The sequence below is a fragment of the Miniopterus natalensis genome, chromosome 1 (genome assembly GCF_054644295.1).
Source record: "Miniopterus natalensis isolate mMinNat1 chromosome 1, mMinNat1.hap1, whole genome shotgun sequence".
Taxonomy (NCBI): Eukaryota; Metazoa; Chordata; class Mammalia; order Chiroptera; family Miniopteridae; genus Miniopterus; species Miniopterus natalensis.
In genome coordinates this window covers 21,605,305-21,627,000 of record NC_142081.1, presented here as the reverse complement: position 1 = coordinate 21,627,000, position 21,696 = coordinate 21,605,305, and the positions used below count along the sequence as shown (strand labels likewise).

The following is a 21,696-nucleotide window of genomic DNA, read 5'->3' as shown; positions in this document are numbered from 1 at the left end:
GCTTTGTTTTTTGCTGGACATGTGATATTAGCATTTTCTATGTGATTAAGACTCTTGTAAAACATGGGGAGGGTGCCTTACAAAATCACAGGGACTGCTCACTTCACTTCTGCTGCGCTGGGCTCCCAGGCCCTGCCTGAGCAGTGGGGTGGGAGCAGATGTTGGCCAGGGCTGACCATGGCTCAAGCCCTCTCCTCTCCTCCCCTCTGTTCCTTTGCATCCCACCCCGGCTGCCTGGCTCCGTGCAGAAGTCCCCAGCATGCAGGACATGCACACCAGCCTCAGGGTCCCCTGGATGTCTCTGGGCCCTCGGGAGGCCCCCACCTCAGGTGAGAAGCTTGGTGGAAGCCCCAAACCCAGGGCCCCGGAGATAGAGGTTTGGGTGGGGGTGAGTGGCTTAGTGAGGATGGAGATAAGTGGGTCTGATGTAGACACGGATGAGGTGAGAAACCAGTGGGACACATCATGTGTCTTCTGTTTCCTCTTCTTTCTAGATTCCAGAGACCAGCGGTGGGTACCCCGGGAGCAACCCTTGGCACAGGGTAACCCCAGAAGAGACCAGGACCCCCACCTACCGGCCCCAGGCCCAGCCTCTTCTCTGAGGCAGTCCCGGAACCAGCAGCCCCTGAGGTCTGGCTCGGGATCCCAGGACTGCAGACACAGCCCCCACGGGTGCTGCCCCGATGGCTACACGGCATCTCTTGGGCCTCAGTGGCAAGGCTGTCCTGGGACCTCTTGTCAGCAGAGCAAGTAGGTGCCTCTCTCTCCTCACCAGGTCAGAGAGGGAAGGTGTATGTGTAGGGAGGGGTGGGGGCGGGAGGGACGGTGGTTGACACAGGGCAGCCTCTCTGCTCAGGGGTGGGGTGGGTTTGCCGAGCTCAGGAATGGCACCGCAGAGGTCTCTGCAGCTGCCCTGACTGCTTCCTCTGGCTGAGCTTCCTCAGGTGCCCAGAGGGGTGAAAGGCCTGCTTCTCTGCAGAGGTCAGCGTGTGGAGTTGTAGCCTGTGAAGTTGTAGCCTGAGGCTCTGGGAAGGCACCTGGGGTAGGATTTCAGCGCTCAGTCTGAACCAGGCTCCCTCAGGGGCTTGGATACTAGGGGCCCAGACTTTGGGCCCAGAGGCCTGGGTGTGATTCCCAGCTCAGCCACGTACTAGCTATGTGCTGGGTGACTTGGGCAAGTTACTTAACCTCTCTGGTTTTGGCTTCCTCTGCTGACAAGTGGGAACAGTGACAGCCATTGGCTGGGGTGACTGAGGATGAAATAGATCCGATGGTGCCTGGCTCATGGAAGGTACTCTGATCAGTTTTTCCTTTTACCTTCCTTCCCAATTCCTGGTTGTGGGTGAAATACATGCTGGATTCCTGACCCTCTTTCTGCCTCATCCCCACCTGCTGGTATTTTGTAAAATCTCCCTGGGAGCCTGATCAGGCAGGCCCAGATTCATTCCCCCTCCTCGGTTTTGTGGTGGGGTGTGCGAGTTGAGGATTTGCCAGTTATTAAGGTTGCAACTCTGCTTATGTGTTACTGCTGCCCTCCCTGCTGGCCACTAAGTGGTTGGTAGACGTAGAGCATCTGGGGTATGTAAATAGTGTGCCTCGCATGCAGGGACACACCATCTCTTACTCAGACCCTCTCCTGGAGAGCCCCCAGTGCAGGGAGCCTCAGAGCCGGGGCCCTGGGGTGCTGGAAGCTAAGGGTCCCTGCAAGAGACTGGGTGGTGAGGGAGACCTGTGTGATGCCTGTCTAGGTACGGGTGCTGCCCTGACTGGGTGTCTGTGGCTGAGGGGCCCCATCAAGCTGGCTGTGCAAGGTCTTATGGCGATGGCAACGCAGGGAGCAGGCCGGGGTCGAGAGCAGTGGCCTCCACAGTAAGTATCTCTTTCATGTGATGGGCAGGAGTCCAGCCCCCAAACCTGCTCTGTGCCACTGCAGCTTTTGCGTTGGAGGGAGGCAGTCCCTGAAGCCTGCCGGCTTGGGCTGTCCTCTCGAGGACACAAAGCTTTGGCAATGGTCTGGAGCTGGGGTTTCATCTGACGTTCTCCTGGCCTCTGATCTCCCCCCAGGGCCGGGGTTCTGCACTGTGGGCTCAGTTTTGTCTTTCCCTCTTCCTGCCATCCTTTCCCAGGGATCCTGGAGTCCCCACCAAGAGCCTGACCTATTTCCAACTTCCTCCCCAGGCCCCCCAGTCCCACCAGGCCCCCCAGGCCCACCAGCCCCAGGCCCAGCAGAATGAACCCAGTGAGTGCCGGGGCTCCCGGTTTGGCTGTTGCTATGACAATGTGGCCTCTGCAGCAGGTCCTTTTGGGGAAGGCTGTGTGGGCCAGCCCAGCTACGGTGAGTGGATGTCCTTCCTCAGCTTGGTGGGCAGGCTCTGGTCCCACTGTGCCCCCACCCCCACTCAAAGCCAAAGACTTTCCTAGCCTCAGTTCATTCATTTTTTCCACAAAGATATATTGATCACCTACTAGGTGCCAGGCCAGAAACAGAGTCAGATTGTTCTCATTTCCAGCAGTTTGCACTTGAGGCCACCTGGCTGCTGTGGGGGTTGGGGAGAGTTGTAGGTGGGACCCCACAGAGAAGGGAGGCCTGTCCTTCTTCCTGGGGGCTCAGACCCCTTCAGAGGCAGAGATGGCCTAGGGCTGTCAGTGCTGGGATGGATGGGGTGTCCCCACCCTGCCTGGAATGAGTCCTGGAGGGAGGTTATTGAGGCTGGAGCATGGGATGCATGGATGGAGCTTCCTGGGACCAACATGGGACGTTGAAAGCCAGACAGGCTGGTGGTCGGGGCTATAAGCAGGGGCCAGCTACGGTCACACCGGAACATGGAGAGGTGGAGCAGGCTGTGCTGGGGAGAGGCTGCTAGAACAGGCAGGTGGGGGCTGGAGATATGTTCTGAGATTGGCGAAGGGACCTGGTGACAGCGTGGGCCCCTCGCTGGGCATCTGCACAGGCCCCTGGGAGCTCAGGGCTGGGTCCTTATCCTGCTGAGCACCTCAGGGTCAAGCTCTTGGATTGCTCTGGGTGTGCATGCACCCCAGGGGTCTGGTCAAGGATGGGGAGGAGCTCGAGGGAGCCAGTCCAGGGAGCTCGCAGCCCTGACCTTGTGGAGGGCTCTGGTTCTGTGGGTGGAGGTGGACTGGCTGCTGTGGTCCCAGGGAAGGTCTAGGCAGTGAACAGACTCCGCCCTCAGGGCCAGATAGGGGCCCAGGCAGGGGTGTAGGCTGCCCCATAAATTGGGAAGGCCTCATGTCTCTGAGGGGATGGTGGGTACTTCTTGGCAGGGCTCTGCTGGGCAGCGTTAGTATTGGCCATCCGGGTGACATGCATGCTCCCTGCCCTCAGCATACCCTGTGGGGTGCCTGCTGCCCAGCGCCCTGGGCTCCTGCACAGACTGGGCCCCTCGCTGGTACTTCATCGCCTCTGTGGGCCGGTGTAACCGCTTCTGGTATGGCGGCTGCCACGGCAATGCCAACAACTTTGCCTCGGAGGAGGAGTGCATGAGCAGCTGCCGGGGCTCTCAGCATGCACCCCGCCACCCCGAGCCTGGGGCCGCTGGCCGGAGCACCCACAGAGATGGTGGCAGCGGCAGTCCTGGAGGCCAGCAGGAGGCCACTCAGAGAAAGCCTGGGCCCGGGGAGGCGCACCACACCCAGGACTCAGGAGAACGGCCCCTGGGGCCTAGCACCCCTGGACTGGGCGGAGATGCTGGGCGGCCAGCACCACACTCCCACAGCTCCTCCTACAGGTGAGCCTCACCTTTCCCAGGTAGGGGGAGAGGGACCCAGGCCAGGAGCTGAGCCTGTTGGAGCTAAAACACCAAGGTCAGCTGGCCTCCCTCCACATCCCTTACCCCGAATCCTCTGAACAGCCCCGCCTGGAGGCCTCGTTCCTGGGGGGGCTCAGGCCTCGGAGGCCAGGCAGCCAGTACATGGCAGTGCCTGGATTCACCAGCACATCTTGCCAGTGTCCCCAGCGTCTGTCTAGTTGGAAAAGCCTATGGACTTCATAACTTGGCAAGTCCTCCGACTTCTTGCCTGTGAAATGGTGCAATTATCTCATAGGGTGAGGGTGGGTTCCACTTGCTGTTGCTCTTGGAGCTGTGTCATAGTAATGAGAGATTTGGGGGGATTAAAAACAAAGTGAAACAGGAGTGTGATTAGTCCCCACGTGAATCTGGCGAGGGCAGTCTCCCACCCTCTCCACCCCTGGGCTGCGTGCCTCCCCAGCTGCTGCTGCAGGAACAGGCTGAGGTGGCAGTGCGGGGCTGGTGGGGAGGTTGGGAGGCAGATTTCTGAGTCCATGAGCTTCTGGAGCTGGGCATCCCATGACACCCTCTGGCCCTGCAAGTGCCTGTGACAGGATGGGACACATGAAGGGGTCATCCCTGGTTGTGGTACCTGTGCCAGTATGCCAGGTCCTCACCTCCCACCTTTCCAGGATTAGCTTGGCGGCCTCAGAGCCCTCCCTGGTGCAGGCGCCCCTGGGACAGGAGGTGCGGCTCTTCTGCCCAGATGTTGCCTCCATGGACCTGCACACCAGGTGGCAGAAAGACGGGCAGCCCCTCTCCTCTGACAGGTGTGTGCAGGAGTCCTCCCCCAGTGGCAGCCCCTCTGCCTTCACCTGGGATGGGGGTGAATGTGGGGCTACGTTCCCCTCTGGTCGAAGCACTGGGGCCCGAGGGGGGTTCAGGCTCATTGTTGTCCTCAGGAGGCCAGAGTTCAAGCCCTGTTCCACTCACTCAGACACAGGCTGCAGCCTGATGGCTCCCTGGTCATCAGCCCCCTGCGGGCAGAGGACGCTGGCACCTACAGCTGTGGCACCAGGCCAGGCCATGACTCTTGGAAGATCCAGCTTCGCATCACAGGTCTCTGTCCCCCTCCCCATCAGTGGGCTTTCAAGGGCCCCATGGCGGTAGGGACTGGCTGAGGGGGCCTAAGCCAGGGCACCCCCATGACAGAGGGTCTAGGTGCCTCCTTGGGCCCATGCATGCTGGTGGCAGGGATCATGGATTCCAGTTGGGCTGGGCTGGAGGTCTTGCTCCTTGTGGCCCTCATTTCGCCACATGTTCCCACCTGGGCCTCATGGCCCACCCTTCCTTCCACCCCCTTCTCCCCACAGCTCACCCCTTGCTTCTCCTGGCCTCGTGACAGGGGGTGACAGGGTGCTGTCTGAGGCTGAACCAAGGCACTTCCCTCACACCAGGGACCCCGCCCAGGGCCACGGTCCTCAGGACTCCAGCCTAGGGAGGGATGCTGGACGCCTGGGGGCCATCTCCTCCTCTCATCCGTGGCCCACGGCCAGGTAACAGGGCAGCGATGCCTCCCCCATCTAGGGCCAGTGTCCATGGAGGTCTCAGTGGGTGAGAGGAGGGGAAGGTGAGTGCTGTGACCAGGCTCGCTGGCCCCGTTCAGGGCTCTGCGAGGTGAGGACTGGAAAAGCATGGTTCCCTGAGCCCAGCCTCTGGAGGAAGGGGAGCCCTCCTCCCACCCCGAGCAGCACCCAGGAGCTGAGGGAAGGGAAGAGCACTGGGAGTTAAGGGCCTGAGACAGCCTTGGAGGGCACTGGTTACAGAGGGAAGGCAGGGGGCTGGACAGGACCCAGGTCAACAACCTAGAGGGAGGTGTGTAGGGGAGGGGACAGTCTAAGGTTCGGGGGGGGGGGTGAGAAAGTGGTGGTGGCTGTTAGGCTCTGCCCAGGTAGTTATTGATGGAGTCCTTACCAGAACAGAGGGGTAGTTTTAGGAAGCTAAACGTGGCTGGAGAGGGAGAGGGAGAAGGGGCCTATTAGGCTTATGCAGAGGTCCCGTCCCCAGGCAAGGATGGGAACGGGGGAGGCAGTGGCAGGGACCCCCTCAGGGCTGTGGGGTGCTTGTTCTGCAGGCTACGCCTGGACCACAACCAGCCTGGTGTGGTAGATGCCCATCCAGGCCAGCGAATCCGGTTGACCTGTCGCGCTGAGGGCTTCCCACCCCCAACCATTGAATGGCAGAGAGATGGGCAGACCCTCTCTTCTCCCAGGTTTGTTCAGCCTCTCCTGTCCCCACCCCACCCTACCCCACCCTGTGCAGGCCACTGGGGGAAGGAGCTGCCAGGAGTCACCTCTGGTCAGTCAGGGGCTCTCGAGAGATGGAGCAGATGGAGAGATGCTGGGCATAGGGACCTTGGGCCTTTCTAGAGCGTGGTTAGTGGACGGAAGTAACAGGGCAGGTAACAGGTGATGGCTGAGGGAGGAAAGGAGGCAGGCACAGGTCTGGCTGTAATGATAACAGCTGACGTTATTGCCCCACGTGAGCATGAGGCTTGTCTCCACCACACAATTTGCAAAAGGGCCACGTTGAGGTAGGTATTATTCTATCCTGATTTTCACACAGAAGCTTACTACGCACAGTCCCTAAGTGGCAGAACCAGGAATCGGGTCTACTAAATGAGTATAGCAAACACTAGAAACCCATGTTATTTTTTGTATAAACTTGAAATGATTTATTGCCAGGGTAAATGTCGGGCCCCTTCAAATAAATGAGAGTGCTGGCAGCTGGAAGCCAACTGGCCCCACTCTCACCCAGAAAAGGAAGACCCTGCCTCTTGCCCCCCCCCTTCCACCCCCATGGGATGGAGCCCCCTGACACTGCTTGGTCCCCAGATACCAGCAGCAGCCCGATGGCTCCCTGGTCATCAGCCGAGTGGCTGTGGAAGATGGCGGCTTCTATGCCTGTGTTGCCTTCAATGGGCAGGACCGAGACCAGCGATGGGTCCAGCTCAGAGTTCTGGGTAAGGTGCACTCCTGAATGGGTGACTGGGGCCAGTGGCCTGTGAGGTCAGGTGGCACAGTGGCTAACAGTGCCGCCTCCTTGGGCCCAGGAGAGCTGACGATCACCGGGCTGCCCTCTACTATGACAGTGCCAGAAGGTGACACAGCCAGGCTGCTTTGTGTGGTGGCAGGAGAAAGTGTGAACATCAGATGGTCCAGGTAAGGATCTATTCCAGGCAGGCCTGGCCGTCACACACACCCCTGAGGTTGTATAGCCTGAGCACAGGTGGTCCGCCTTTCTTCAGGGATGTTGCTGTCACCTCTGTCCCCATTCCCCCATTCTTCCACTCCTGCCTCCAGGCCTGGTGCCCACACAATGAGGCCCCAAAGGACTGCTGTCTTTTGTGTTGGTTGGGTCATATCACGGTTTCTCAACCACGGCACTATTGCCAATTTGGACCTGATAATTTTTGGTAGTTGTGGGGCTGTCCTGTGCATTTTAAGATATTTAGCAGCATCCAGGCCGTCACCCACTAGGTGCCAGTGGTAGCCCCTCACAAGTCATGACAGTAAAAATGTCTCCAGATGTCAAATATCCCCTAGGTGGCAAAATCTCCCCTGAAGATTGAGAACCACTGGGCTATGCTCAGCTTTGGGGACTTCAGTGGCTTTTTACCCCAGATCATTTGGTCTGATTCACTCATTCAGCACACTCTTTCCTTCTTCCTCCTTGCAGAGTCAGGAGTAGACTTGGCTCTGGGGATTCTGGGGTGATCTGAGCCCCCTAGATACTCTCAGGCAGGAGATGGCCCAGTGCCCCTAAGTGCTGTCCGCGCACTGAGTGAGGCTGCCTCCCACCTGGGAGAATCAAGGAAGGGGTGGCCATGGAGGTGACTTCGGCTGGGCCTTGAGGCTGAAGAGGGGAAGGATGTTCCTGGTCAAGTGAGAGGTGGTGCTGGGATGAGTATGGGCCCTCCCCCTGGACTAGGCTGTATCTTCAACTTTGCCTCCCCTGGGTCTTCCCAGCTGCAAACATGCTCAGGACTCCCCTCCTCAAAACAGACCCTCCGTTTCCCTGCAGCCCGGCCTTCTATCGGTCTCTCCACAGCACTGCTGTTTATAGCTCTCGTTGTCCTCCCACATCCAGGAACGGGCTGCCGATACGGGCCGATGGCCGCCGTGTCTACCAGTCTCCAGATGGCACTTTGCTGATCCACAACCTGCGGGCTGGGGACCAGGGCTCCTACACGTGCAGCACCTACCTTGGAAGCCAGGCCGTCAGCCGCAGCACTGAGGTGAAGGTGGTCCCGCCAGGTAGGAAAGGCCTGCTTGTCCTGGGGCAGGCTCTCTGGCCCAAGTCCTGGCTCACTCTGCCAGTTACTGGTAGTGTGACTTAGGGCGGGGGTTAGCCTCCTGAGCCTCTCTCGCCTCATCTGTAGCGGGCTACTCCACTGCCTGACTGGTATAGTGAGGATGAAGGAAATAATGTGTATGACAGGCATCTGGTGATAGCTTAATAAATGATGCTATATATCATTTTTTAGACTTAGTTTTATTTTGAGAAATATGATTGATGGAACTTTATAATACTTAAGACAGACCATTAAAATCTGTTCATTCTAATTAGGGTGGCAAAACATGGTCCTACGATTGGAAAGTGCCTTTATGGCCCTTTGACCACATAATCCAGAAAGGAAAGGGCAGGGATTAGTGTCACCGTATTACACACGAGACAGATGTCTGGAGAGCTCAAGTGATGTTTCCACAGGTCATGCAACAAATTCATAGCCAAGTTGGTGCTAGAACCTAGGTCTTTCGACTCCTCATACTAATGTTCTTTTCATTGAACTATTACACCTGGAAGTAGGCAGAATTTTACTTGCATTATCAGTAATTTGATATTTCAGCCTTATATTATCCAGCTCTCACTCTGAGTTATGTTATCAAATTTCAACAAATCTCAATGCCATGTTGTAAGATGCATTGTTTTCATACCACTAAGGAAAACAAAGCTGTCAATTCAATGCTAAGACACCATTAATACGCAGTCCAATTTGACAGGTATTAAAATATGAAAATTAGAGCATCTCAGAACTGATGAAACAGACTGGTTTAATGTTCAAATTCACAAGAGCTCTAGGTTCAAATAAGCCCAAGGGACGGGGGAAGCAAGCTCTGCTCTGTGCCCCAGCCTGCCCTCCCATGTACCTTCGATCTAGGTTCACTGTCTGAGCAACAGGGCCATGCCCGGGGAAGGATGTGCCAGGGCGAGGGCTGCACCAGGAGCACTGTTACACTCGGGGTGCAGGCCCCGCTGCCTCCTGGCTGCCAGAATGAGGGTGGGAACTGGTCAGTGCTGGAGGCTGAAGGTCCATGGTAGGAATGTTGCTTAGTGAGTTGGGCTGACACCCAGGCTTCCAGTCTGTGAGCTGCTTAGAACAGTGACTGGGACTCAAGGCCCAGCCCAGGGATTGGCATCACTAGGTGCTCAGATGCTTGGTGACAGCCCCCTTGGCAGGGGCTACCTTTGGCCTCTGATAATGCCCAGCAAATCGATCTCTTGTCTACATAATAATCAAACTTAAAAAAACTTGAGACAAACCAGAATGCAGAGTTGAGAAAGAGAGCTGTTAGGATCCTGACTGTCGTGTTTGTGATTAGCTGTAGAACATGTCTATATGGGAAACCAACTTACAGTTAGAAACTTGCCTGATGAGGGCTGGTGGGGCTCCTCCTGACATAGTTGCCATACTGAATGGTCTGCTGTGACCTACCTCTTGGAACCAGCACTACAGCCTCAGTTGGACACTTTTGTTCCACCCATGCTGGACTAGAGTGTTGCTAATCTTAGATATTTTGGGGGCATCTTTTTTGACTAGAAGTGGTCTCCTTCCTAACTGTATTCATTCCATGGATTAGGCTGCAGCTATCTGCTCTCAGCCATTTTTTTGGTTGCCCTAGTCATGGTTTGGTGGGCGGGTGGTGCTTGAGCCAGTCACTCTAGAATAAGGGAAATACTTCTATTGTTAGGAGTCTCATCCTTTTTGCCTAAAAGATTGGTTAGAAACAGAAAATACTTATGGATAAAACACAGGGCACCACTCATTCTTTTAAGTGAGAGGGCATGAGGCTATGGTTACTGTGTGCCCAAAGTCAGCCAGCTGGTAAGTGGGAGAGCCAGGACTGCGCCCATGAAGTCTGGCTCTGGAGCGCTTACCCACGATGCTGAGCCCCTCTTAACCTCTGGGCCCTGTGATAGGCCCAAGGGCTGCAACAGCTGAGATAAAGTTGATATGAAAGGTACTGATTTTTAAATCATGTGCATAAATGGCTTGCTGTTCATGTAAGTAGGTAGCAGCACTCTGGTTATACTGACATACCAAACCTCTATAGTCATGGGCTTTTTGTCGTACTTTGGAAGGAAGCACAGGGGAGAGGGGATAAGCCTTCCCAGGAGGTCTGACTTTAGGGAAGGTGCCACTCAGTCCTAAGCTAAGTGGGGAGCTAAAGCCTCTTCCAGAAAGAAAAGTGAAGTAGATAGGCCACTTCAGTCCTAAGATGAAGCAGTAGAATGAAACTCTCGCGGGGTTTATAAGATACAGAGCTTCTAGTAAATGCCGAGGAGGTGACCAGTGCTTTGTGCTCAGTACAGTATTAGAGCATCACTCATAGGACTGTTTCCCTATCACCTTGCCTAATACTCGCTTTCTCAGCAGAGAAGAGGAAGAACTGGAAAGATGGGGAAAACTAGGTGACTAAGATACATTGGGACTACTGAAGGTACAAAAGTTTTGAGGCTGGAGGAAAGCAGCAGTGAGAGGGCGAGATGGCACTTGCCACTCAAAATTTTCCTTAGGGCTACTGTTCTCCCAGTCTAGAGGCTAAGGCAGCTGTCATTCAGCTCTTCAGGTCTCAGCAGTAAGGGTAGGGAGTTAACTCTAAGAGATGTTTAATCATCTAGTCATCAGTCAATATTGGGAAGTCTGATGGGCTGTGCTGAGGTTGCAAAAGAATAAAGGGAGGACCTCTGCATGCTAAAGTAGAGCCAGCAATGGGTGGAAATGGACTTCCAGTTAAGATGGTGGAGTAGGTAAACGTGCTCATCTCCCATGATCACATCAAATTATATAACCACCATTTATCTGAACAGAAGTCCTATAACTAAGGATATAGAGAAAAAGCCATGACTCAGAAAACTGGTAGGAAGGGCAGAGTGGCACAATGGGCAGGTCCCACCCCCACAGTGTGGTGATTAAGAATTGGGAGGGATATCTTGGCTTCAGAGGTCTCCCCTGAGTAGTGAGGGACTACTACCTGCCCTGAGGCACCAGTGCCAGGAAGAGGAATCCCCGTAACATCTGGCGGTGAAAACCAGCGGGAATTGTGTCCAAGTGAGATGGAGGGCCGATGGAGTCCCAGTGGTCCACTGGAGGGGCCCATGCACTACTAACTCGCTCACAGACTCACTCATTCTGGGCTCCAGTGCTCGGGAGGGGGGGCAGCAGCTTGAAGAATGCCAGGGGCATACGGGGAAGACATGAATTGACTGGCAGCAATCTCTGGGCAAGAACCCTTGTTCCTTTGTTAAGCCCTCCCTGCTGGCAAGGGGGAGGGGTGTGCAAATCTGAGCTCTCCATTAACCTGGCTAACACTGTTTGCCCTGCCCAGCCCAACTCATAGCCAGCCTGAGCCATGCCAGCAGGGCTATCTGTTTCATTTTTATACACCAACAACAAACTATCAGAGAAATTAAGAAGATAATCCAATTTACAATTGCATTAAAAAGAATAAAATACCTAGCTAAGAATAAATTTAACCAAGGAGGTAAAAGACCAGTACTCAGAAAATTGTAAGACATTGATAAAGAAATTGAGGAAGATACAAATAAATGGAAGAATATATCATGCTAATAGATAAGAATTGACATGTTAAAATGTCCATATCACCCAGAGCAATCTATAGATTCAATGCTATCCTTATCAAATACCAATGGCATATTTCACAACTGGAACAAATAATCCTAAAATTCATATGGAATCACAGGAGACCCTGAATAGCCACAGCAATCTTGAGAAAGAACAAAGTTGGAGGAATCACACTACCTGATATCAAACTGTACTACCTATACTACAAGGCCAAAGTAATCAAAACAGCATGGTACTGGCATAAAATCAGACACAGATTACTGGAACAGACTAGAGAGCCTAGAAATAAACCCACGCCTATATGGTCAATCTATGACAAAGGCAAGAATGCACAATGAGGTAAAGACAGTCTCTTCGATAAATGGTGCTGGGAAAACTGGACAGGTACATGCAGAATAATGGAGCTGCATCATTTTCTTACAGAACTCAAAAAGATTAAAGACTTAAATATAAGACCCAAAACCATAAAACTAGAAGAAAACATAGGCAGTAAACTCCTTGACATCACTCTTAGTAATTTTTTCTTGGATGTCTCCTTGGGCAAAAGAAAAAAACAAATGAGACTACATCAAACTAAAGAATTTTTGCACAGCAAAAGGAACCATTAACAAAATGAAAAGACAACCTAGTGAACGGGAGAAGATATTCACCAATGATACACCCAATAAAGAGTTAATATCCAGAATACATAAGGAACTCATAAAACTTAACACCAAAACCCCCCCAAACAACCCAATTAAAGAATGGGCAGAGGTCCTAAACAGACATTTCTCCAAAGAGGACATACAGGTGACTAATAGACATGAAAAGATGCTCAACATCACTAATCATGAGGGAAATGCAAATTAAAATCACAATGAGAGATCACTTCATCCTGTCAGGATGTCTATTTACAATAAATCAGCAAACAATGTGTTGTCAAGGACATGGAGAAAAGGGAACCCTCGTGCACTGTTGGCAGGAATGCAGATTGGTGCAGCCACTATGGAAAACAGTATGGAGATTTCCTCAAAAAGTTAAAAATACAACTGCCATATGACCCAGCAATTTCAATTCTGGGTATTTATCCGAAGAAATCCAAAACACGAATTCAAAAAGACATACGCATTCCTATGTTCATTGCAGCATTAACAACAATAGCCAAGATATGGAAGCATCCTAAGTGTCCATTGATAAATTATTGGAGAAAAATGTGGTACACACACTGGAATATTACTCGGCCATAAAGAATGAAATCATGCCATTTGCAACATTGATGGACCCAGAGGGTATTATGCTAAGAGAAGTCAGTCAGACAGAGGAAGACAATCCATATGATTTCACTTATATGTGGAATCTGAGAAACAAAATAAATGAACAAACAAAACAAAACCAGATACAGAGAACAAACTATTTCCAGAGGGGAGTTTAGGGGGGTGGGTGAAAAAGGGGAAGGGATTAAGATGTACAAATTGTCAGTTATATAAACAGTCACAGGAATATAAAGCACAGCATAGGAAATATATAGTCAATATTGTAATAACTAGGCATAGTGTCAGATGGGAACTAGACTTATCGAGGTGATCACTGTAAATTATATAAATGTGTAACCACTATGTTGTACACCTGTACTATAATATTGTATGTCAACTGCAATTAAAAAAAAAGAATGGGTGGAAATTGTGATCCCTCCTTGTAGTTGTACATACAGGTGTTGAAAGGTTACAGAGTAACTGCATTTGGTGGGAATCTGGCAGTCACAGTGCCACTTTCCTTTGAAGGAAATGAAATGGTGTGTGAGAATTTTCAGCGCACAAAGAGCTTCCTTACCACTTTCTCGCTCCCTTGTTGTTTTGCAGCACTGGCCGCCCAGCCAAGGGACCCCAGCAGGGATTGCGTGGACCAGCCGGAGCTGGCCAACTGTGAGCTCATCCTGCAGGCCCGGCTCTGTGGCAATGAGTATTACTCCAGCTTCTGCTGTGCCAGCTGTTCCCGTTCCCAGCCTCATGCTCAGCCGGCCTGGCAGCAGGGATGAAGGCTGGCTCTAGCCCCAGTTCTGAAACAACTCAGGGCTGGGGAGAAGGGCAGGGAGACTCTCGCTCTCCCCTCTGTGGCTGGCAAAGGGAGTTATCTCCTGGAGACATTGCCCTCTCCTATCCCCATTCCACCCATTTAGCTTCAGCAGCTGCCAGACCAGCTTCCCTGACAGGACCACAGGTAGCTGTGTGGTCAAGAAGAGAAATCTGGATAAGGACACCCTTCACGTTACAACTTGCTGTCAGGTTCTCACTTCATTTAGAGCTGGATAGGGAGGGGCATAACCATTTCAGTTAACACCTACCTAACTCCTGCTGTGACAGGGAAGGATTCTTTGCTAGAACTAGATCTGGGGTCAAGCAGGCTACTGCTGTAGTCTCTCAGCCTTCTAGGTAGTAAATAGCAACCAGCTTCAAACCCCTCTATGTATAAGGTTAATAGCATAACGTTTGTGAAAGCTTTCAACAAAGCAAGGCTCAGTATAGGGATTTGGGATGAAAGAGGAGCAGCTGCATTATTATCTGAGCACGAAGGAACTGGAAAGGCGCCTTCCTTTCATTGGGCAGCTGGAGCCTGAAGCCCTCCTGAGGCCGACACGCAGGGCTGGCTGTGGGGACAGCCTCACGCCTGTATGGAGATGATCTGTGCGCCTGCTCTGTAGTGGGACCACCAAGGAGCCTCTCCTCAAGTAGGAATCTGTGAAGCAAAGTGTTTGCTGCCAGATAAAAACAGCAACAGCAGGATGGGAACAATGGAGGGGAGGGCAACGTAATAAGCGGCTTCAGAAATGGCTTGAGTTTGTGGAAGTCATTCTTCACCTCAGAACCTCCAGTTCCTTGCTGCTAAAATAAGAGGCCTGGATTCAGTGAGCTTCCGAGTCTTTTTCCACTTGAACTTTCTACAAATCCTCCCGAGGGTTGGCTGGAGCCTAGTGACAGAGGTTATTTGGGGACACAGGAAAGGTTTTTTAATTACCATGATGCTGGCTGGGTGAGAGACACATGGGCCAGAGCACAGGTCTTCTTTCCATTTAAAAAAATATTAAGGAGCACTCCCTTTGATTTACCATGGCTGGTTTTGCTATAGAAATTGGAAAAGGGCTACTTTCTTGGACTCCCCAGTTCTTTAAACCAGTATTTGGCCTACTGGTGACATATTTTCAGAAGGTAAGTTTGAGATTAGCCAGCTCTTCTTGGAACTAATCACAGAATAGTGGGCTGAGGTTCAAGGTGCGAGTAAAACTCCTCTAAACCACTGGTTCTCAACCCTCTCCACACTGGGGGGAAAAACTGACCCAGGGGTTCCACTCTCCAGAGATCTGAATTTAATTGGTATGGAGTATGGGCTGGGTATGAGGATTTAAAAGCGCCCCAAGTGATTTTGATAAACATCCAAAGTTGTGAATCACTGCTCCAGCCCTGGACATCTGATTGAGAATCTTGTTCAAATGCACATTCTGCTTACAAGGTCTGGGGTGGAGCTGAGATTCTGTCTCTCTAACCAGCTCTTAAGCAGCAAGAATCTGATGTTAGAGATGCATTTAGGATCAACCAAAGCCTAAAGAATGAACAAAAATACGAATTCTAAGAATATACTAGAGCCCTGGCCGGTGTGGCTCAGTTGGAGTGTCATCCCGTACACTAGAGGGCTGTGGATTTGATCCCTGATCAGGGCACATACCCAGGTGGTGGGTCCAATCCCCAGTCCAGGTGCGTGAGGGAGGCAGCCAGCCAAGCGATGTTTCTCTCCCCCGTTCCTCTCTCTAAAATCAATTTAAAAATATATAAAAATACTAGAAAATAAGATTTTCTAGTCACCAAACCAGAGAGCAGCAGCAGAATGGAGAAAGAGCAAGACCAAAAAGAACTAAGTGAACTGCTAATAAAGAAAAGGGGAAAGAACAGCCCTTCATGGGCAAAAGCTTCTACCACGAACATTTATTTTTGTTAAAGCAGATTATAAATTCTCATCAGTACAAATATATATAACTTACATTTGATTGTAAGGCCAACGTTCAAAAGTAAAAATGAGATGGGATCTCACGTTGTTACCAGAGGTCAAGTGGCTGCAACTGGCAACAGGATGGTCTGTTCACCACCAGGGAGGGGGAGGGGAAGGGGAACGGACAGACACAGACACGGACACACCGACACCTCCCCCCCTAGTAAAACCAGAAATTCCATCCCCGCAACACTCATGGGAACAGAACTTCAAGGACAAAACGAAACCCACCAAGACCCACATGACAAACCAACACAGTAACCTGCGTTCCAGTCTATGGATATGATGTCACTGTCACCTTAGTGTTAAAACACAGTAAAGGATTAACATAAGGAAACTGCAGCAATATATAAAAGAAAATACATATTCTCTATAGAGCATATTTAGAATGATTCCATTAAAATAATGACATTAGAATTTCAACATAGGTTTAAACCAGGACAACACTACTCTTTCATTTTCTTTATTTAAACTACAACCTAGTGACGGTATTGGTCATAAGCATGATTGTTGTTGCAATGTGCTACTTACAATGACTGATAACCAAATAAGCTGGGGATCCCGCCTGCACCTCCAGCTTTTCCTCTTTCTACTTCAATAGGCATCAATGATAAATCAATCTTATGTACAATTTCTTACAGCTAATCCTTTTACCTTTGGCAAAGATTACTTACAACTCATACAACTCTTTAATATTGAGAACTATTTAAAATATTCTAAATGCATAAAAATAAAGATTTTGGCTTTTTTGATATATATTTATAATATTTATTCTTACTCAAAATGGAAGCTCAACTTTAACCCTAAAATATAGCTCTGCTGGGCAGCTGCTGATGCACCCTCCTGGGATTCTGCCTCTCATCCCTGGCCCAAGCACAGGCCACCCTGTTCTCGATCTCCAAGACGGGCCAGTACTGAGAGGAGGCAGGTGCACGGCCTGAAAAGCAAAGGGAGATCGTTTTGCTTCCCGTTGTGTTTTATATTCCAGTAAATGTGCTTTGAATACAGATCCCTGTTCAGATACATCTGCCTCTCTGTTGCCAGAGATTTGTAAGGGGACGAGGCAGGAGGAGAGGGGGAAGGGCAACATTTTCTTAACTTCTTTAACCTAACCTGGGACAGCTCTTCTCTAGGAATGGTTTTCTCCACTTTTTTTAAAAAGACCCCCGCACAGCACCCCGTGCCTGGACATGCTCCTTGAGACCTTTGGGATTAGTGAAAAAGTGTACTGATTTGGGGACACAAAGTCTCCTTTGCTCCTTTGACCTTCACCCCCCCTTGCCTAAGTACGGACACATACATTAGCCATAGGGACTGCTCAAAGTTCAATTTCAAATGTCTTCTGTAAGTCACTGGAGAAAGGGTTGGTGGGGGAGGGGTTAGTACGCTGCTTGGACTTGCTTTCTAATGCAGCCCACTGGGCTTCAAAAGGATCCACAGGGCAGGTGCCTGTAGGAACCTCTGTGTGCTTGTCTCCTGAGGCCAACCTGCCATCGTCTACACCATTGAAAGCTGCAGAACCGTTGAAGTGCTCAGCAGGAGGCTTAAAGAATGGACTGGCAGTAGCACTGCTCGTCTCATACTGAGGGAATGTCTGCTGCTTGACCAGGCTGGGAGACTGATGGGGGTGGGCAGCCTGAGGGTGGCTTGCAGTGCCAAACACATTGGCTACCATCTGGGAGGGAGTGATGCCCACCACAGGCACATTAGGGGCAGGATAGGGCATCCCGTTGGACACAGGATAGGCCTGGGCAGGGACAAAGGCTGGCTGCAGGGGCGGGACCACACCCACTGGCACGGGCTGAGAGGCGAGGAATGCATTCCTTTGGAAAGGTGGCGCTGGCTGGGAAACGGCAGTGGGTGGAGGCGGCTGGAGGACTGGCTGTAGAGGGACAGCTGAGGCTGGGGGTTGCTGAGCCCGGACACTCTTGGACACCTCTTCTAACCAGCGATCAGCTTCAGAGGGAGTACGTCTGTGACCAGCCTGGAAGAGACCTGGAGAAGCAGCACCCGAAGATTGACCCCACTCGGTCCCTGGAACCAACATGAAGAGAGAAAAGAATCAGTCTTTAGGAGGTTCTTCCCTCACTTGAGAACTTTGGTTATTTGAATGATCCTAACGTGGAGCAAATCCCTCTAGTGGGATATTTTGTTACTAGCTGCGGAGGTTTTGAGGTAGGACTAAGAACCTGTCAGACCATGCTTCTGTCTCAGCCTTAAGGAGCTATCTAGATATGGCTCAACTGCATTCAACCAAAGCAGCTGGCTGGCATAGGAAACCCCTCCCTGTCGCTGTGGCTTGTCCATGGAACAGAAACCACCTTGCACATGCTCCAGAGGGCCCAAGGTGACTCACCTTCTGCTCTGACAGAACAAGGAGAAAATAATCAGTGACTTGGTGCTGGACCTTGTGGCCCTTGCCTGGCTTCCGAGCACGTTGCTTTTCTGGTGAACTGCCTTTATTACTATTTAACATTTTTTTGGTTTTATGGTTAAATGTTCATTATAGAAAAACTAGAAAGTACAGAAAAGCATAAAGTGCTTTTTATAGATCTTTTCTTAGGCCTGCCATTATAGGAGGCAGAGTCCCCTCATCATACAGGCACGTCCACGTATCTCCGAACCCAGTGACAGACTCCCTCAGGGTTGGGCCCAGGAATCTGCATTTTATGAATGTTCTATGGGAGATTCTGTTCTATAGTCTTAAAAACGATCAATTTAACCTCTTTAGTTCTTTCTCCTTCCCCATCCTTTTTAAATAGTTTATTTTCAGGAGGGAACATACTTCTAAAAGGACTTCTCTCTGGTTCCTACTCAGGCAAGTGGCCGATTTTCAAACCAGGGCCACTTATCTGATCCCAGAATCCTCACCACCATCTGTGGCCACCTTACCCGAATGTGTGGCTGCAATTCCCTTGTTAACAGCATCAAGGGCATGAGCCCAAGGGTTGGTTTCACGCACAGGCATTGCTACGGGTGCTAGAGCAGTATGGGCTGGCTTAGCAGCAAGCACATGGAAGGCTGAGTCAGTGCCATTAGCTACAATGGGAGCAGACAACATCAATGGAGTTAATTCATGCAGGGTGCACAGGTGACCCCTTGCAGCCGGGTCAGTCAGGCCAATGTGCAATACTGGTGGAATAGAAAAGCTGGTGTAGGAATTACCATACCATCTTGTAATGGATACACAAACCTTTTGGCAAAGGGGGAATTAGAGGTTGTAATGAAAATGGCTATACTGAAAAAGTTAAATAACTGTTCTAGGAAACTATGTGTATGGGGAGAGAGGAAATGAAGCCTAGAAAAAACTTTATATTAAACTGAACAGAGCAGCTTTGTCTTACAAGCAGCAAAACCCCAATGATTAGCCTTTGGCATAATGATGTAAATGAAGCATTTCCCTCTCCTACCACTATTCCAAAAGATCAAGTTACAGCAACAATAACAACAATGGGATAAATATGATGATTCCATATTATGTGCTATCTCATTTGATTCTCTCAAAAACCTAATAAGGCTGGTATTATTCCCATATTATAGATGAGAAATCAAACTTGGTATATGTTTTCATTTGCTTAATAAATCTTTAATTGGCTAATTAATTTCATCTTCCTTTTTTGAAGATTTTTTCCCCTTGGTAATGTTCATAATATCTCAAAGCACCTACTATTCTTTTCTTGTCTTTATCAAAATCTCCTGACCCTGCTCCTTTGCTCAAGGCATCTATTCCATCAGTTTCTATTCCTCAGCCCAGCTGTCATATTTAGTATGGAACAGACAAGCAGGTACCTTCCCCTGCCCTACACTGTAATCATTCCCTCTTTAGGACTGGGCAACCATGCTATGGCTTTGGTACTAAAAGACTAGCTTGTCTAAAAGACTAGCTCACCCTTAGACTGGGAGCCCCTTAAAGGCAGGGAAAGGACTATGTTCTATTCAGTTTTACACCCACTGCCTTGTGAACAGGAATACAGTCAGTAACAGGTACTATATCCGGAAAGACCTGGGTTTAAATTCTGGCTGTATAAGTTGGGCAATTTACTTAACCTCTCTGAGCCTCATTTTCCTTCTCTGTAATGCTTACCTCAAATGGGTGGTTGTGGGGATTAAATTAGATCAGAACATGCATGAGTCCTTACCATGATGTGGTATGAGGCGCTGTGTGTTCAATAAGTTGTGCCGATCATTATTGGTATTATAAATATTTATCAGATGGAATGAAAAGCTATTTGGTGAGCATGACTATAAAGGTATAAAGGTTTGTTTTGTTTTTAAAGAGATTCCTTGGAGGAAAAGCATGTAGTAGCTTACTTCCACAGGAGCAGGGTACTGTCTCCACAGAAGGCTTTTTCTGAGCTCTCAAAAGAAATGAAGAAATGGTAATTATAAGGAGGTCAAATTCTAAAAGTCTGTAAATTAAGTTATACAGACTCTTTGCTGACCTCTGAGTTAATACCAACTGCTAACTCTGTAGCTCTGAAAACAACTTTTAGTATCTCTTTAATGCCACGAAGTCAAACTTTAGGACACTTGTTATAAAAGATGAAATGAACTAAAGAGCCAAAAGAAGAACCTTTTTCTTTATGAGCCTCTTGAGACAGGGTAGAGACTAGATGAGTTCAGGGCTTCTCAACCTTGGCATTATTGATTTTTTTGGGCAGGGTAATTCTTTGTTGTGAGGGCGGCTAGCCTGTGCATTGAAGGATGTTTAGTAGCATCCCTGGCCTCCACACACATGCCAGTAGCAATCACCCTTTACCAAGTTGTAAAATCCCAAAATAAAAAATGTCTCCAGACAATGAATGCAAAGTTTTCCCTGAGGGGCAAAACCACCCTGGGTTGCAAACCACTATGCTAACGCGTAACGGAAGAACCAACTCTGATGACTGCTTCGGGAGAGCCAACTCTGATGACTGCTTCGGGAGAGCCAGCTGGATCCCCTGCCTCTTAACAGTGAGGTGGCAAATGAAGCAGTGGGTTGGGACTATAGCTCCTAACAGAGCAGGATGAAAGACAGACAAGTACATGCGAAATGACAGATGCAGACACCTTAGGAAACAGGAAGGGGAACAGAGCAAGGATACCGTTGAATAGGGAAATGAATCAATCTGAGACATTATCAAACAGGGAAATGAACGGGTCTGACCAGCTCTTGGAAAGCTCAGGATGCCAACTTACAGTTAGTGAGCAGCGTCATAAAAATGCTAGTTTCAAAGAGAGCAGCTGAGCAGGCTGAGGGCACTAACCTTGAAAGGCAGGAGACTGTGGTGCCACCACTGTCACTGGTTTGGTCATTGGGGCGGATGAGAAGGGATCCTCGGAGGGTGTGCTGAAGGCATTCGTGATCTGTGAACACAGGGAGCTGATACTCTCTGCTTCTCCTTCTACCTCTGGCACTGCAAGACAAACAGGAAATGGTTCCAGACCAAAACCCTGAAATTTAACAGTATGATTCAAGGTGGCATTTATACTGCATCTCTTATTTGTGAAAGGAAAAGTCTCAACTACCAAGTGGGGCTATACAGCTTCAAAAAAATTACCACTACTTCACTGGCTTTTTGGATGAGGAGGTGGAAAATGTTGACAATTCAGCCCTAGCCGATTTTGCTCAGTGGTTAGAGCATCCTCCCTTGGACTGAAGGGTCCCGGGTTCGATTCTGGCCAAGTGCACGTACCTCGCTTGCAAGCTAGATCCCCAGCTCTGGTTGGGGCTCGTGCGGGAAGCAACCAATGGATGTGTCTCTCTCACACTGATGTTTCTCTGTCTCTGTCTCTCTCTCTGCCCCCTTCCCCTCTCTCTGAAAAGCAATGGAAAAAAATCCTCAGGTGAGGGTTAAAAACAAACAAACAAAATAAAATGTCAACAATTCATGTAATAAGGTCTATCTTCTTCCCTTGCAAATTCCCAGGTTCCTTTATTTCCTCCCGTGTGACACTGTTGAGAAGCTGGTGTTCTCTTTCTGTGCCAAGATGTTAGCTAGATGTATCTGGAACACATGAGTGACC

General features: G+C 50.1%; 2 protein-coding genes across 10 annotated transcripts in view; one reads left to right on the top strand and one right to left on the bottom strand.

Moving 5' to 3' along the window:
* The window catches only part of PAPLN (papilin, proteoglycan like sulfated glycoprotein), a 31,850-nt gene extending 17,385 nt beyond the window's left edge, over positions 1-14,465 (top strand). For both annotated transcript variants that reach the window (XM_016208160.2, XM_087819322.1), the window contains 13 exons: positions 249-329; positions 495-750; positions 1,749-1,869; positions 2,197-2,335; positions 3,344-3,746; positions 4,439-4,576; positions 4,744-4,865; positions 5,152-5,302; positions 5,881-6,018; positions 6,641-6,768; positions 6,859-6,967; positions 7,896-8,062; positions 13,512-14,465. In XM_016208160.2, the coding sequence (XP_016063646.2) occupies positions 249-329; positions 495-750; positions 1,749-1,869; positions 2,197-2,335; positions 3,344-3,746; positions 4,439-4,576; positions 4,744-4,865; positions 5,152-5,302; positions 5,881-6,018; positions 6,641-6,768; positions 6,859-6,967; positions 7,896-8,062; positions 13,512-13,687 (2,129 nt within the window). In that variant the 3' untranslated portion in view covers positions 13,688-14,465. The remainder of the gene's footprint in view (positions 1-248; positions 330-494; positions 751-1,748; positions 1,870-2,196; positions 2,336-3,343; positions 3,747-4,438; positions 4,577-4,743; positions 4,866-5,151; positions 5,303-5,880; positions 6,019-6,640; positions 6,769-6,858; positions 6,968-7,895; positions 8,063-13,511) is intronic.
* A 1,135-nt stretch (positions 14,466-15,600) lies between these two features.
* NUMB (NUMB endocytic adaptor protein) overlaps positions 15,601-21,696 on the bottom strand; it is a 93,428-nt gene continuing 87,332 nt past the window's right edge. For 7 of the 8 annotated variants that reach the window (XM_087819337.1, XM_087819339.1, XM_087819336.1 and 4 more), the window contains 2 exons: positions 20,937-21,086; positions 15,601-17,724 (listed from right to left, as the gene is read on the bottom strand). In XM_087819337.1, the coding sequence (XP_087675463.1) occupies positions 17,009-17,724; positions 20,937-21,086 (866 nt within the window). In that variant the 3' untranslated portion in view covers positions 15,601-17,008. Of the gene's footprint in view, positions 17,725-18,582; positions 18,730-20,936; positions 21,087-21,696 lie in introns of all 8 variants that reach the window. The other variant, XM_087819343.1, reaches the window with a different exon arrangement.